This window comes from Mycteria americana, chromosome 7 (assembly GCF_035582795.1).
Source record: "Mycteria americana isolate JAX WOST 10 ecotype Jacksonville Zoo and Gardens chromosome 7, USCA_MyAme_1.0, whole genome shotgun sequence".
Classification (NCBI taxonomy): Eukaryota; Metazoa; Chordata; class Aves; order Ciconiiformes; family Ciconiidae; genus Mycteria; species Mycteria americana.
In genome coordinates this window covers 63,018,862-63,036,281 of record NC_134371.1, presented here as the reverse complement: position 1 = coordinate 63,036,281, position 17,420 = coordinate 63,018,862, and the positions used below count along the sequence as shown (strand labels likewise).

The 17,420-nt window shown below is 43.1% G+C and overlaps 1 protein-coding gene across 1 annotated transcript in view; it reads left to right on the top strand.

Annotated features, from left to right (window-relative positions):
* RAB3B (RAB3B, member RAS oncogene family) overlaps positions 1-17,420 on the top strand; it is a 52,346-nt gene that overhangs the window by 26,798 nt on the left and 8,128 nt on the right. The window contains exon 2 of the mRNA XM_075509282.1: positions 7,786-7,904. Coding sequence (XP_075365397.1) covers positions 7,786-7,904 — 119 coding nt within the window. The remainder of the gene's footprint in view (positions 1-7,785; positions 7,905-17,420) is intronic.

Genomic DNA, 17,420 nt, shown 5'->3' with positions numbered 1-17,420 from the left:
GGGTCTTGTTCTGCTGCTCTCAGAGCTGGGATTTGCTCTGTTTTGCTTGTGTGCGTTTGAGGGGGAGGAGGCCGATAGCACTATAATGCTAATTCCCTTCACCTGTCCTTGGTCCTTTCCAGATCAAAGAACCAGGCTACTGAATCTAGACAGATTTGTACCGCAGATCATTTAACTTCCTCCTCACAGATTCTGCATTTGTTCTTCTGGCAGCCGATTCATAATGTATTAAGATTCTCCTTTCTGCTGTACATCTCTATGGGTTAGCAGACTGCTGTTAGGACCCACATAGCAGTAGCTGGACTGTAGCACATCTGTCCACTGCACTGCAGGACCATTTAGGATGTCCACGCTTGCTCATTCACAGTAGTGTAGTGCTGCTTCTGAAGTACTCTGGCTGTGACTAATTTATCTGCTTCTCAACAGCCCTGGCTAGTTAATAATGCTTATTGTGGCTAACATTGCTCAGAGATCTGTGCATTGTACAGCTCTTCTTACAGTGGTTGATTAACAGAATTAAAGGATATATGTGGGACAACTAAAAAAGATCTAGCAAAACTGGCAATATATTCTTATATAACAATGCATTCAGTGCCTAAAATGCTTCTTATTATAGGATCCCAGCCTCTGAAAATTTTCTTAAATATTTTTTTATCATAGCAGTGATGGTTTTATCACTTGCCCACAGTGGATGGGCTTTCAAATGCATCATACCTCTTGAACTTTGTTTGCTATTTATTTGCAGCTAGAGAAGTGGAAGTTGGAAGCAGGCACGTGGTATGGATGCTACATATTTTTATTACTGCCATGTCTTTATTTTTCTGTCAAGGTAACTGAATCAGGAAGAATCAGAAAATATCAGGCTGATCTTCATATTAATTCTAAGTAATGAAAAATAAGACTTTTCAATTCTGTAAGGTTTAAGAAACGTGCACAATGAACTTAATCTTTGTGTGTACCTCTTCATGTGATTTCTCTTTTGCAGCCACTGTCTTTCAAATACTCTAGCAGAGAAACTCAACCTACAAAAAGATGAGAAGAGCAGATAACGTTCATAAGCAAGCAGCCCTATTTCAGTCCTCCTTACTGTTTGACAGATCAGGAAGGGCAACTGCTGCTAAACGTCACTACAATCTCAAGGCACTTGGGAAAATGGAAATAATTTTTTTAACATCTTAGTAGGTCATGAGCAGTAGTGTTAATCACAGTACCTTGGCCTGACTCCAGTTTGGAAATTACATTCTGCTGAGCAAAAGCACCCTGTTGCATTTTCAGTGATTTACTTTTTGTCTTATATGGTGTGGAGTTGCTGAGCGAAGTTGAAGAGCTGGGGCTTCCCGACCACCAGAAATGTTTTAATGGTGGATGAGGTCAACCTACACTAACTTTTCCTCATTGTCCATCAGCTTAGTTTACAAAAGTACTTTAAAAAGAAAAGTAAGTGCAGTGCCTCACCTGAAGGGACACTCAGCCACTGAGTTACGGGGGACAACTTCAAAAGTGTGTGTTGGGGAAGACTGAGGCCTCTGATGACTGACCAGATACTGGTGAGCTCCTGTAGTCTGTGCATGTATTAAAAGTCTCTTTTCATAAAATCTCTGTCTCCCTAGTGGGAGTGCTTGGTGTGGGAATGTTAGAGAAAAGAGGATGGTAGGAGCTTCTGTACAGAGTAAGCGAAATAGGATGGGAAAAGTGAAGCTTCTGCAACTGGTGGTACTGAAATTATCCAAGGCTTCTGGTTTTACTGCCTCTAAAGAGTTGAAGTGAGGATAGCCATAGTGGGGAAATATTTAAAAAACACTTTGCAAGGATAGAGCCTTTTATCAAAAAAGACAGGGGTTTTGTGTTGGGGTTTTTTTTTCACAACAGAAATGTTTTGCTGCATATTGCTAATATTACTCAAATGAAAACTGGCTCTAAAGGTGTCCAAATGTGTCTTACTAGGTTCCAGTGACTCTTGGGCAATGGGAGCACTCAATAACAAGAGAGGAAAAAAACATGCTTAATACGATCTGTTGAACTGGAGCATTTTAATCAGAGCTGAGCTCTGAAGGAACCAGGTGTTATTTTGCTCCTGGCAGCAATTGAAACTTCACAGGCTTTTCATGACATCACGCCTTTTCCATGTCTTAACCAGTGACTCATCTTGCTTGCCTGTTTGTTCCTATTTCTAGCTGCCAGCAGGAACAGTAAGCTCTATGTTAGCATTCTCTTATTAATGGCATATACTAGTCTGCCCAAGGTCACTTTTTTCACTTACCCTTGTGGTTCTTGGTGGGTTGTTTTTTTCCCCCTTCCTCTTTCTCAAGGTGACTTTTGTTTAGCTGATTCTTGGTGGCTTCCACTCAAAAGTCTACTTTTGCAAAGGAAATGTGTGTGTGTGTGTGCGTGAATGTAACATCCAAGAGCTCCGATCGCAGAGCAGAGCCCTTCTGCACTGAGCACTGGGCAAATGCATGGCTAAGGAAGTCTCAGCCCCAAAGGGCAGGCAGTCTGAAATGCACGTCCTGACATGAGAGTAGTGGGATGGGAACATACCAGCCACCTCGCAGCAGACATCAATTATATTGACCAAAACAACTAGAATTGCTGGAGGTCATGAGAAATTTAACACTTCACATTGCAACAGTCCAGAAAGGTAAGGAAATGCTGCTTTGAGCAGCTAGCTAGGTCCAGCGAGGAAGGCAGAACAGGGCAGCAGCGGCGAAGGTTGCGTGAACAGTTTGAGAGATCTGCCTGGACGTGGAATGGGACAGAGGTTATGGATGGCAGAATGGCATTCTCACTGTTCACAACAGAGACACCAGTATAGCTCCATGCGAGCGCAAATGTTCCCTCATCCATGCAGAAGGGAAAGTAAACAGGTCTTGGACGTAGAGGGGTTGAGTATTAGAGGCCCAGATTGGCCTGTAGCAGGACAAACAGCCCTCTGCTTTCAGGATGTGCCTTTATTTCTTGCTTGTTCAGGTTATCTGTCCTGTAGAGAACAGGAGCTGAGGTGGCCAGTCTTGCTGAGAACTGAGCTGTGTTTGCAGAGAGTCAGATGTTTCCTGACACTTTGATGTCTAACAGCTTGCTGTCCCTATAGCCACAGGGCCGTGAAGTCCTGTCTCCAAGGCTGACCAAACTCTGAACAAGGTGCAGAAAGCTATAGCATAGGTGTCACAATGTGATGCTGAACAGCAAGGGAGGGGAAGAGGTCTCTCCTTCACCACAGCTGATGAAGCCCCAAAATTGTGGTTGGTGCTGGTTATTGGGGTTGATGTAGCCTCTGTTGCGACTCTGAGCAGCCTAAGGATGATGCTAAGTACATACATCTTGTAATTGTTGCCAACCAGCTGGTCAACTGTGACTCTTACTCTTATGTATTACTCTTCTTTAAAAAAAAAAAACAAACCACAAACAAACAACAAAATCAAACCATAATCCTTTAAAATCAAACCATAATCCTTTAAAATCAAACCATAATCCTTTAAAAAAATTGAAAGGTTTATTTCTTTAGAGACTGTCTGTCATGTACACTGCTAGAACACTCATGGTGCTGAGGGGATTAAATCCAGTACAGATGAGAAGTTTCAGTGACATTTTATTTGAAACAAAGAACTTGTGGCTGGAAATCTTCACTAGAAGAATGATGGCTCAGAATCAGGGATTCTGATTTTTCAGACCTGCAGCAAAGAGCATCTGTCACGATTCAAAAACTCAAATATGTTCCCTGTGTAAGTACCTCACTGTTTCTGCTGAGACAGCCAAGTAAATTTAAGAAAAGCTGGTTGTGCTCCTATTGTGGATGTTTAGGTGATGGATCTTGTGAGTAGAGGGCATCTGCACATAATGCAAATGCATTTCGGTCTTTTTCTCCTGTGATAAACACTGAATTTTGATTGCTCATTAATGCAAAACCTTCGAATTTTTGTTTCAAGCTACCAACTAATGGTCTTGTGGGGGTTTTTAATTGTTTGTATCAAGGACAGGCACATACGTAAGCTACAAAATAACAGAGCTGTTAGCACATTAGTGTAAATATACCTCACAGAGACCCTTCCGTGCTTGGTTACAATGAAGCTTTCCAATTCCTCATCAGGGACAGCCAAACAAGCTTCTGGATGCTGAAGGCCCAGGCTATTCTTCCTAGGCATTTGCTAGACTGTTAATTAGAGCTACACTGGGTTTCTGCTGATCCCTGCCTGTGCCTCATCTGCTTGTCTTCTAATGAGTTTGTGGTCTACCTGGAAATCTTGCAAACAACCTGGGGGGGCGGGGAGCAATCTGTGTCAGTTATTTTCTCCTTTGTTAGATAAACGTCTTGCACACAAAAAACTGAAATGCCTAATTACCTAAGGTTTGTGGTGTTTTAAACTGATGTAAGGGCAGCTACTGTAAATGTTGAAGAAACTGAGCTCAGATTTTGCAGTTTGTTTTATTTCATTTGTGTTGAAGTATCTGGGGGGGGGGTGTGTGTGTGCTCACTGAAGCTAGCGTAAAACATGGTGTGAGTCAAGAAAATTAAGCCCATTTATAGCTGTCTAAGAAGCTAACATAACCTGAGGAAAAAATTCACTTCAGGGTGATATTACAAAAATTCAAATGGATTTGGAGAAATGCAACTAAAAACCTTTAAGGGGAGATGACATGGTCTGTACCTGTACAGTAAAACAGAGCGAGGAATCCATCAGAGACACACATAGAGATGAATCACATCTCTGCACTATATCACACGGCTACCAGGGCAAGGTTATGAATAAACTTTACATACCATGAAATATAGGATGCCTTCTCCGCATACACCCCCTCTGATAACCTGAGGAGGCAGGCATCTAAGTATATACTAATGAATATACAAATTACCTTCCTAATGAGGTAAGTGCATTGTGCACCAGAGAACAGGTTATGACTAAGCAAATGCATGTAGCCCTTTGGGGTTCTGTACCTCCTGCAGCCCCGTCCCTGTCTCTCGCTAACGTATAAACTGGGGCCCACCCACACACACAGGGGGTTCAGAGGCAGAATACTGAAATCGACAAACCAGAATTACTAAATTTCAGAGTTTTCAGGCAATAGCACAGTTTGTCTTTAACACAGACAAACTCTTGTGGGCTGAGCCCAGTTCCTCATTGAGCCGAGGCACTGAGATGGTACCAGGGCAGGTTTTGGAAGCCATCCTCAGAGTCCCTTGGGGCTGCTTCCCAGGACAGCCTGGATATACATCCTCAGAGCTAACTCCTTGCTCCAAGCTATTCTCAAATTTAATTTCTTTCCAAATTATTTTGCGTGACAATGTGTCTGGCAGTTGCTTACTGCCTGGTCACAGCCTCATGCCCTAAGCCAAAATGAGCGCTAGTTAAACACAGAGCAGAAAATAGAAGATGAGATTTGGGAGGCAGAAGAAGCTGGGAATACAGGTGTAAAACAATAACGCTGTGAGCGTGAGAACTGAAGAAGCCCAACTTCCTGTGGATTTGTTCCTTTCTGTTGGTTGCAGGATCTGAGAAGTTACTAATACTGATTTAGGTCTTTCTCCTAACGAGGCACGAAGAAAGCCTCTCCCCTGTGGATCCTTTGGTGTCGGAAAAAGATAAGCATTGCACTTAAGCTTTTTTCCCCAGCTAAGGTATGCTTAAGGTCTCTCTTCTTCACCTCACCAGCTATTTTCATGACATGTAAGAACATACCTTTGAGAGTGTTTCCCCTCAGTCAAATTTGATCAAAAGTCAGTAGAGTTATAATGAGCATATACACGTGCTTGTGTGGAGACTGATGATTTAATAAGCCTCATGTCCTTAGGAAATCAGGCTAAAATAAAGCAACTACTACGTCTCTGAATAAACAGAACGATGCTATTGCTGCCGAGACCTTTCCCACTTGAAGAAATACAGTCAGGATCTGGCTGGCACGGCTGGTTTAGCTGTTCAGCAGCTAAGCGAGGATGCGGTGTCAGTGAATACGAGAGTGCTCTGTGATGGATTTATCAATGACAGGAGAAGAAATGGTCATGCAAGATGTGAGGTGTAGTCCACCTCATTCTGGTACTTCTTGTCAGGAGGGAACAGGAGGACTCTTTTCAGTTAGTGTGCAATGCCTCACTGTGATCAGCCAATGGACTAGCCTGTCTTGAAATAAATGCACAAGTTTTGGGGAAAAATCCCTGCTTTTTCCAGAAGTGTGGTAAAGAAACAGCAAGATTCCTGCTGCATAATCTCTCCGCTGGGAAATTTGCGGTGTGTTACAGCTGTGGATAGTCTCATGGTAGTGCAATAGGCAGAGCCTTTTAAGCAAGCTGCAGGGAGCTTATTTACAAGCACTTTCCTCCTACAGAGAGCCTCTGTGATATTCTGGTGCAGAACAACAGGCAATCATTGATGTTTTCCCCTTTCATAGACTGGCTAGCATGTGTTCTGGAAGAGCCAACACTGTCTCTTGCATGCAGCAAAAACAAAGCTGCATGTATGGGAATGATAGACAGGAGAAATTTAAAGCTGGTGGTTTCCCACCCAGTGCACCTTGTGTGTTTTCTGGGATTGTGGTGATGTGCCGTGTCTGATCAGAAACTGGCTCTATACTCCTGCAAGAGTGCTCTACGTGGACTTATTTTACTCTTCCAACTAGCTATATGACTGATAAGTCCTTTAAGGTCCTTTTCTCTAGAGAAAAGAAACTTGAATCACATTTTAAAACAGTGGCAGTAAATGCTTTCTTAAGTGTGCATTCTGGAGGACTAAAGGACCATTCATTTCGGAACTGCTAACCCGTAAGAGTAACTAGCAGTCAACACCTTATGCTGAACATGCACTTTGAAGGTAAGGCCTTTTGCCTCCCTGCAGCTGTTTCACAGAGTTGCCATTTGCCAAAAGATGGATGAAGTGTGTTTGTTCAAATGATAGATACCTCCTGAATGAGAGATACGTTAAGCACAAGACTTCTTTCCTTTGTTCAGAAGGCAGGTCCAGAGGGACTGGCTGCAGGACTGCTGATCGGATGTAGAAATATTCCTCAATTTAAGAGCAGGCACCCAAAATGTAATGAATAAATGTTGTTGGCATCCAACAGATGGTAGCTGACATGTTTTCCAGCTGTCACAAGTCTTTTGAAATTCTTCTGTTGTATATGCCAGAGTTTCACCTTTGTGCTGCCAGGCTGAACATAGAAATGACAACTGCAGGTAGAGGTATTCTACAACGCTCTATAGGTAAAGAGAATTAAGCTGAACCAACAGAAGAGGATTAGTAAATCTCAAATTAGTATGTGCACCTCAGACATCATGATTGGGATATTCCACATTAAATTAACTTTGTAGAATAATTTTCATTACATCAAGTCTTTAATTGTTGTCTCTAACCTCAGGTAAGAACCCTGTCACCCGCAGCATCTATCTCAAGGACATTTTCTTGACCATGACACTAAATTGCAACATGTAAATGTCTTTTGCCTGGTACAGTTCTGGAGTGTTTTCTATTGCCTCTGCTTTGAAGTGTCAGCTTTCAGTGAACTCTGCTAACATTTTATTATTGCATTGAGGCTGAGGCAGAGAAGAGCAATTAAAGGGTTGACATCTTTGGTATTTTTTTAATAGTACATGTGTCAAAATGCATTTAACAAATCATAGTTGATGCAAAAGCCCAATTAATGCTAATATGTAAGTAGAGTTCATTTCAGTTGGGAGCAAATGAGAATTTTAAAATGTAAAATAACAAAAAGTGGTTGCCTTATTTTAGATACAGAACCTAACTACAACTCCTGATTCTGAGAATTGAAATCTTAAAGCCTAAATATTCCTTTCTGTTCCAGGATACAGCTGGACAAGAAAGATACAGGACTATCACTACAGCCTACTACCGAGGAGCCATGGGCTTCATCCTCATGTATGATATCACCAGCGAAGACTCCTTCAATGCAGTGCAGGACTGGTATGAAATACTGTTGTTGTTGCATTTTTTGGGGTTTTGGCCAATTTTTTCCTCACAATTGTTTGTTGAGAACATTAGACATCCCACCCTCCACAGTGCTTTGCATCACCATATTCTTTCCTCTTCATCTAAACTCTGGGATAAATAATTTGTTTTTTAAACTCTCCTTAGAAAAAGTTCTACTGCTTCCCTTTAATGAAAAAGTTATAATTCAAATATAGTAGCATACTATAACAGTTATGCTTTTAAAAAAGTTCCAATTTATTGTAAAGAAATTAATCCTTTAATGCATTATTTGGGCTTATGAGGTTTCTGGCTATGCTGCTAAAACAATACAGTTTAACAGTGGTTGTTCAAGTCAAAGCTTGTTTAAAATCTAATAAGGCTAAATCTTTCCAAACTGCCTTAAAAAGTTGGGTTTTGTTTGTTTGGGTTTGGTTTTGTTTTTTTTTTTTTGAACCTACAAGTGTAGACAGTATTCACCTTGCCTAACTTGACATAATTAAAAATCTAACTTTACCCATTTAAAACTTGTGAAATTTAAATTAGTTGTAGTTGTAATAAAAGGAGGAAGAGCAAGGTCTAGGACAGAAAGCAAGCATACCCCTTGGAAGGGGTCTGTCTGTAACCACTGACTACAGAAAGCACCAGAACAACTCTGTAAGGCAGTGCTCAGCATGGAATGGTGTAGAAGGAGTTACCTATTAAATGGGAAGGGTGGGGACTTAGCCCTAAAACTAGGCATGAAACGGATTCTCAGCTGTTATAAGCTCCTCTGGCTCCACTGAATTCAGTACAAATGCAGAAACACCAGAAAATGATTTCTGGACTTTCTGATGACAAAAAGCCAGGAAATATTTTTGGCTTACAGTGAAAAAAGAAAGCACAAGGTCAGTCACTTTAAAAACTCCATGGCAGTATCAAAGCTGCATTGTACCCAGGCTTGTGTCCCCAACATTTTGGTGTGCTTCCCCACCTGGAAGCTCCCCTTGTAGCTCATGCCACCCGACATTTCTTCCTTGGGAAGAAATGTCCCATCTGACCCCACACTGTGATCTGATCCTGGAAGCGGAGCTGTGGCCTAGACCTTCTTCCTGCTCTCCTGCCTTCCAGACAAGTACAAGTACAGAGCAGGAAGAGTAGTGGTCTTCCCAGAAGAGCCAGAGCACATGTTGTTGTGGTAGCCATGGGCAGTGCCTGCAGACCCCTTGGTGGTAGCTGATGGGAGGTGTTTTCTCAGCAGGGACCCAGCACAGTGCCCAGGGTGAAAACACCTGAGCTGCTGCTGTGAGGTAGTGGCCGCAGGCGCAGCACAGATAAGCAGAAGGTCAGACCCTGTTGCTGGAGCTCACATTCTGCCATGGCATCTGTTGTGGTTTAAACCCAGTCAGCAACTAAGCACCACACAGCCGCTCGCTCACCCTCTCCCCCCGCCGCCCCATGGGATGGGGGAGAGAATTGAAAGAAAAGTAAAACCCGTGGGTTGAGATAAAGACAGTCTAATAGGACAGCAGAGGAAGAGAAAATAATAATGATAAAAGCATGTGCAAAGCAGGTGATGCACAATGCAATTGCTCACCACCCATTGACCAATGTCCAGCCTGTCGCTGAGCAGCAATCACTGCTCCCTGGCCAACTCCCCCCAGTTTATATATACTGAGCATGACGCCATATGGTATGGAATAGCCCTTTGGTCAGTTGGGGTCAGCTGTCCCGGCTGTGCCCCCTCGCAGCTTCTTGTGCACCTGGCAGAGCATGGGAAGCTGAAAAGTCCTTGACTAGTGTAAGCACTACTTAGCAACAACTAAACCATCAGTGTGTTATCAACATTATTCTCATCCTAAATCCAAAACACAGCACTATACCAGCTACTAGGAAGAAAATTAACTCTATCCCAGCTGAAACCAGGACAGTATCCACCCCTTATTCTATACCACCTATGTCATGCTCAGGTCCTACCCTTTCCAACACATTCCAATTAATCACCACTGCTTTTCCTGTCTTTTGATATATATACACACAGATATCATTCCCTTAATCTATGGGCCATCCCTCTAAAATGTCTGTTGAGTTCATTTAGTCCATGACTTTGGGCTCCATCTGTCATAACAGTCTTTCTGGGCAGGAGAGATGGTGTGTGGTGTTGGATTGTTGCAAGCTGAAGCCAGTTCTGGTTCCATCACTGCTGCACTTTGCTCGGTTTCATCAAAATTCATTCTTCATTAATCTGGGTGATGGTATTAATCCCATTGATGGCTCTAATACCATTGATATGGCATATAGCAACCATAGAAGTGATGACATGCAGTATTATATAGCAATTAACATCATACAATTCAGTTCATTGGCTATTCTCACCCAAAATCAAATCTCCTTGAGGTAGACATCGGACTTCCCCATCCCATCCTTTCGCGTTACCCACCAAGTACACCCAGGTCCTTGAGCAAAAGCAATCCCGCGAATGGGTTTTCCTTTGCCCGAGGCAGGAGTAACCCAGACTGCCTCCCCCAGCATATTTTTTATGTGCACTAGAGGGACTTTATCCCCCTCCACAGTATGTAAAAGTTTTGACTGGGCAGGGCCAGCTCGATTGGCAGATCCCCTAGTGTTGACTAACCAGGTGGCCTTTGCTAAATGTGTATCCCAATGTTTGAATGTCCCAGCACCCATTGCTCTCAGTGTAGTCTTTAACAGTCCATTGTATCGTTCGATTTTCCAGGAGGCTGGTGCATGACAGGGGATGTGATATACCCACTCTTTGGCCCAGGTGTCTATGAGGTTGTTTCGGAAATGAGTCCCGGTGTCTGACTCAATTATCTCTGGGGTGCCATGTCGCCATAGGATTTGGTTTTCAAGGGCCAGGATAGCGTTCCGGGCAGTGGCATGGGGCACAGGATATGTTTCCAGCCATCCAGTGGTTGCTTCCACCATTGTAAGCACATAGTGCTTGCCGTGGCAGGTTTGTGGGAGTGTGACATAATCAATCTGCCAGGCCTCCCCATATTTATATTTCAGCCATTGCCCTCCATACCAAAGAGGCTTTAACTGCTCGGCTTGCTTGATTGCACCACGTCTCACATTCATGGATAACCTGTGCAATAGTGTCCATGGTCAAGTCCACCCCTCGATCATGAGCCCATCTATAAGTTGCATCTCTTCCTTGAAGGGATATCTTTCCTGCACGCCTGACAGGAGTTGCCTCCAGAGGCTGAGGGCTTGTGCCCCTTTTCTAATCGCTTTGTCAATGCCCCCTTCCCTAGAAAGGGATCCCAGCTGTTTGGCTTCCTTACCCTCTAATTCCAGGCTACTGGCCCTGTTATCCCAGCACCGGAGCAGCCAGGTGACAATGTGCTTGCCTGGGCGATGGCTGAAATCCTTTCACATATCTCAGCTCACTCAGGGATAGAGATCAGGTGGTTACTGTCTCTTTTATGAGTTCTTCCTCTCTCTCCAAGGAAAAGGAAGAACTCTTCCGCCGAGTTCTTCCTCGGGGGGAAGCAGGGAATTCTTCCTCTTCCTCCTCGTGTTCTTGTGATGGCCCTGTTTTAGAGTAGCCTGCCTCCTTGCTGGTGGGGCAGTATGCTGCTTCCTCCTGCTCCCTCTTAGGAGAAGCTTCTTTATCCCTTACTAAACGAGCTGACTTTTGCTTCCAGGATTTCTTCTTGTGTATGGCATGAACTGATGCTGGCACGGGTTGGTTCTCTGGTTCAGCTGCAGTGCCTGTTGCGGGAGTTGGAGTAGCCGTGGTGCCTGTCGCCAGGGTTGGAGTAACTGCAGTGCCTGTTGCAGGGATTGCAGTAACTGTGGTGCCTGTCACAGGGGTTGGAGTAGCTGTAGTATTTTTAAATAGTTGTTTAACCCTAAGTAAGACCTGACACACATTCAGGAGACAGCAATAGGAACATGCTGGTTTGAACATCCCAAGGGTATTCAAAGTTCTCAAGAGCTATTGTAATTAGCCTGGAGAGGGAGGGGAAGATGGAGGAAGGTGTCTCCCCCATAGGTTGGCTTTCTGAGGAGAAAAGATTAAAAGTGTAATTATTAATAATTTCTGATAGATGGCTCCTGAAGTATAGAGGTGATGGCAGTGCTGAGTACAAATACCAGACTGATCTCATGACCAGCAATTTTATCATACCATAAGCCAGTGTTACACAGTACAGCAAAGCAATAACCTTAATCCACCTCCCAGAGGTGATAAACAGCACATAAATACTGATAAACAGTATATACAGCAAGTAAGGTGTTACATAACACAACTCTGAGAACAAATACAACAACTCTGAGAGCAAGTAAATCAACATTGTGACCAGTGGCTACTAAGCTAATATAATGAATGCTTATAACAAATTTTTTTTAACACACTCTGGTCAGATCTGTCGTTATCTCAACCCTTCGAGCCCCACGTTGGGTGCCAGAAAGGACTGTTGTGGTTTAAACCCAGTCAGCAACTAAGCACCATACAGCCACTCGCTCACCACCCCCCACCACCGTGGGGGATGGGGGAGAGAATTGGAAAAGTAAAACCTGTGGGTTGAGATAAAGACAGTTTAATAGGACAGCAGAGGAAGAGAAAATAATAATGATAAAAGAATGTGCAAAACAAATGATGCACAATGCAATTGCTGACCAATGCCCAGCCAGTCCCCAAGCAGTGATCACTACTGCCGGCCAACTTCCCCCAGCTTTATATGCTGAGCATGACGCCATATGGTATGGAATAGCCCTTTGGCCAGTTTGGGTCAGCTGTCCCAGCTGTGCTCCCTCCCAGCTTCTTGTGCGCCTGGCAGAGCATGGGAAGCTGAGAAGTCCTTGACTAGTGTAAGCACTACTTAGCAACAACTAAACCATCAGTGTGTTACCAACATTATTCTCATCCTAAATCCAAAACACAGCACTATACCAGCTACTAGGAAGAAAATTAACTATCCCAGCTGAAACTAGGACAGCATCCTCTCAAAGGCACACCAGACTGTGTAGGAAATACAGGGCATGGGGAGGCAGGGGAAAGGCTGTGTTTATCCTCAGAAAGTAGTACCTCAGTGGCTCCCCTCAAATGTCTTGCAATCATTTCTGCTTGTTACCCTGTTGCTGTATACTGCAGATAGGTATGGTCAGCATGCAAAGAAAGGCAATGCAGTGGTTAATGTAATCTCCCAAGTCTGATAGATTGATTTGCAGTGATCTCAGTGACCTTTCAGGAGCATGTGACAGCAGCATGTAGGTGACTTAAAGTTTTTCTTACCTAACAGATCATAAGAGCCTCCTTCTTCTGGAACATATGGTGGCTATGGCACTGGCTCTTAGCATCCAGCTCAGTCTGGCTTTTTGTCAAACACCTATTCTGTATCCCCTAATCTAGGTTGTAACTCAACGTGGTTTGTGGTTTCTAGTAATTTGGCCACCTTCCAAGGCTGCCCATTATTCGTTCTTGCTGTCCAGTGAAGCAGTTGGTCATGATCATCTAAAGATGTAGCCTCCACTTTCACCCCATCTCCAGTATCACGACACCATGCTGCAGAAGGTGAACAGCAATACCTTCCCTGAGCTGTCCTTCAGCAGCTAATGATAGAGATAGATAAATTTTTCCCTTGCTGGAAACACAAACCCAAAGGCTTTGCCAAAACCGGATTCCTCCATGTGGCACACCAAACTCAGATGAAGCTGTTTCTGCAAGTGTCTGCACAGGGATTTTTTCCATAGGAGTGCAGGCATGTGAGCTAGGGCAGTATCTTTCACTAAACTATAAATATTTTCAACTTGGTTCCCTGATGAAATGAAGTGTATATGACCACACAGTTCATCTACCTGTCTGTCTGTTGGTTTCTCTCTAATAAGTTTTACTTATCATTGTTAACTTAGCCAAAAAGTACCAAATCTCAATCTATGAGCTGCTACTACTTTAAAGTTTGTATAGGTGAAGTTTAACCTGAAGCTTTGTATTGGAAGTGATCTAACCCTCTGTTCCATCAAAGGCAATGGCACAAGAGTGTAAGAATTGGGAAAGGTCAGCTTTGTGTATTTGACTTCATGTCTTCCTGTGCCACAGGGGCTGTATGAATAGCTTTGCTAAGAGCACCTTATCAGCAGAAGGACAGAGGTGAACCATCACTGTTGGTTTTTATTCTGTATCTCAGGAATCTTTCCAACTATCAGTTTTAAGATTCTGAGCCCAAATGATGTAGCAAGGCAGATAAAATCGGCCTGTGGTAGTCCATTTCCATCCTTTCTGAAGACTGCTCACAGGAGAGGAGATGAGGACTGTAGCAAAGCCAGCATCGCTGTGCCAGCAGAGTCCTCTAGTGGTGATGCAGCCAAGAGATGTTTTTTCCCAGTCTGCAGAATTGCTTTCTAAACTCCAGCAGGGACAAGAAATGGAAACAAAAGCTTTTGGCTGGTGCTGCTGTATCAGCCCCTGCCATTTGCTAGCATAGCAAGTAGGTAAGATTTTTTTGTTTTTTTTCACCGTGCTGGGTGATACAGTTATGCTTCAAAAAAACATCCCACTGGATCTGGTCTTCAGTCAGGAACTGTACTCTCCCTGGAAAATTAAAAGTGTCTACTACTTGAGCTCCTTTAGCTTAGAGCCTTTATCTCCATGAGGCTAGTCCCTTCTTTAGGTCAAGTGCGAGACAGCAGCAGCATGCGTAATGATAAAAACGGAGCCCTAGCAGTCCTGCAGTGCTTCTGTTTGGTGCTGGTGAGAGGATAGAGTGGCAGCAACTGGGAAGCTGCAAAGTCAGTAGCATGCCCCTGATGCTCAGCCCTGCCTTGTCTTGTCCATCACATGCGGATAGGACAGCCTTCTTGCTCTGCCTGCTGTGCCCAAGAGGGAAGACCTCTGTAAAAATGAGGGCTGGACCCAGAATGTTTGGGACATGAGATGGTCTGATGGGAGGACAAGTGCCTGAACCACCTCTTCTCTGCTAATGAAGCCGTTACCCTCAGTAGTGTTGCTCCTGGATTCCCAGGAAATGGCAAAGTTGCAAGCTGCTTTTTACCTTGCAAGGAAGGTGTGTGGCCCAATATGTGAGTTGCCTCTCTGCTTGCAGAGGTTTAGGTGAGGCTACAACAAACCACGCTAGTTCTAAGACCATACTTCAACCCTCACTGAAATTAAATGGGGCATCCACCTAGAATATATGCAAAAGCTAACAGCAAAGCTCATCCCAGGTCTTCTTACATCCTGCAAGTTTCCAGAAATTACAGCAATTAATCCTACACATCCTTTCTCTCTTTTAAGTGTCCTGCTATCCTAGCTGGCTAGTGATGCGTTTTTCAGTGTCCAGCTACAGTAGATAAAGAATACTCTTAAGTTGAATATTTTGTCATAAATGCAGCAGATCAGCTGACCTTTTGGACACTGAGAATAAATCAGCAGTACTCAGTTAATGTGAATTAAATCCAGTAAAGAACCTGTTAACCTTCCCAGTTATTTCTAAAATAGTGTGTCTGGATGGAATTTGAGTCTCTCTCTGGCGTAAAAAGATGAGTAAGCCATCTGCCATGTGATCATGGGACTGGGCTCATAAAGCAAATACAATCAAGCTTAGGTGGATACCTCAAGAAAATAATCAGCAAATAAAATATGAATTGATGCCCCTTCCACTAACTTTTGGCTGCTTTCCATCCCAGTCCGTTCTCACTGGCTGGTAAGAATTTCCCACCTGAACATGATTCCTGGATCCTAAAATTGTACCCATTCACAAAACCTTGGAATGGGTCAAGTTCTGTACAGTAGTTATCTATGTGTTTTACAGTAGGATATTGTCCAGTCTAAAGCTTGTTCCTTCTTGCCGGTGCCCTGCCTATTGCTGTTTAGTGGTCCAGGTTTTTTAAGATGCTGTGTAAGCAGGCTGTCAACATGAGTCTCAGCCCATCTCACTGCTTTCTCTTGTACCATCTCTTCCTGCAGAGCTCCCTACAGAAAACAAGCCAAACGCATGAACAACAGCTGAACCAGAGACCTAGCACTCCAAGTAAGCTCTCGCCCATGACAAACTCTTACCTTCTGTTGAGCTCATAGGGGTGTGCATAGATCTCAAAATTCATCTTCATAATTACACTGAAATTATGGGAAGGTAGCCTTATGCAGAGTCAGCTCTCCATCACAGAGAAGTCTTTTTGCTTCTAGACCTCTCCAGGATCTTAGAGCTTTCCCATCTCTAGTTGGGAAATTGCCATAGCAGGTTGTGCTTAGTAGCCTTGTTATTCTTCAAGGCTTTTCATGAAGCTCCAACATCCCCTCTAAAACTGCCTCCCATGTATGTATGGTGCAATTTACCTCTCATCTCTGTCTTATTGGCATGTGACTCTTTTAACAGCCTCCTGACCTGGCCTCACCTGCCCACAAGGGAAATGAGAATATCTCTTCCAGTCTGCCATATGATTTCTTCCTTGGGTGATCTTTTTACTGCACCCTTCTTATGGGTGGATGCTCTAAAGAGGATTCTGTTTGCTTTGTGTCAGTCCAGAAATACTTCTCATAAAGCAAGTAAAGGAACTCTTTCTCCTGAATGAGGAGGATCATGGCTATATATCAGGTATTTAGACAAGCTCTTGAGGTAGTATATGAATGTGAGATACAGTCTTTCCTTCATTCACATGAATCATCCTAATTAATGATGATTATCTTAAAGCAGCTGAGAAAGAGCAAGATACACAGTTTAAATGCATTTGGGAATATCTGGGGCATGACCTGATCTCTTGTTCCTTCACCGGGAGAAGTACAGCAGATTCTGTGAGAAGCCTTAAAAGATTAAACCTGAGTGATTTTCCTTACTGCAGTGTGGCAAGAGTACAGTCAGGTTATTTTAGAAGAAAAAGCGTAAATGGGCAAAAGCAAAGATGGATTTTACCTGATATTTGAAAATAACTAATTATTTTGTTTGCATAATAAGACATCTTTCCTGTAGGGTAAGTAAAAGGGTTAAATGAGCTTGCCTGGCTTTCAGCTCAGTTTTTATGAATTTTTTAGTAGGCTCCTTTGACAGTTATTGTTTGACATTGGCTTGATAGTTTTGTGTGTAGATAAATCAGTGGTTTATGCCTCATTTGAAACTGTACTGAAACTAGAACATACTCAGTATTTGATACGGTAAAGTAAATAGAAAATATTATGGAAACTCTGCTTTCTACAATCTAGACAATTTCATAGAAGGGAAGAAAAAAATGGTTAATTTAACTTAGATTTAAGTGACAGCTGGGTTCACAAATCACCAGCTTTATTTATCTTTAAGGCTGATCTCCAAATTAGGCTGTTGATACATCCATGTAACTGTGAACCTGAGACTATTTTTCTTCTAAGCGTGAAGCATAAAAAACATGCTTTATCATTAATTTGGGGGATTCAGTACAAATAAGGCACAGCATTGTTATTGTGGCACAGAAATATATTTTTCCTACCGTGTCCAACAACTGCCCTGACAGTTGTTGAAACATCTCCATTGCACAAGTGGTTTTATTTATTTATTTATTTACCTTTCCAAAAGCTTCTGGAAATTTCCTGCCTTTCTT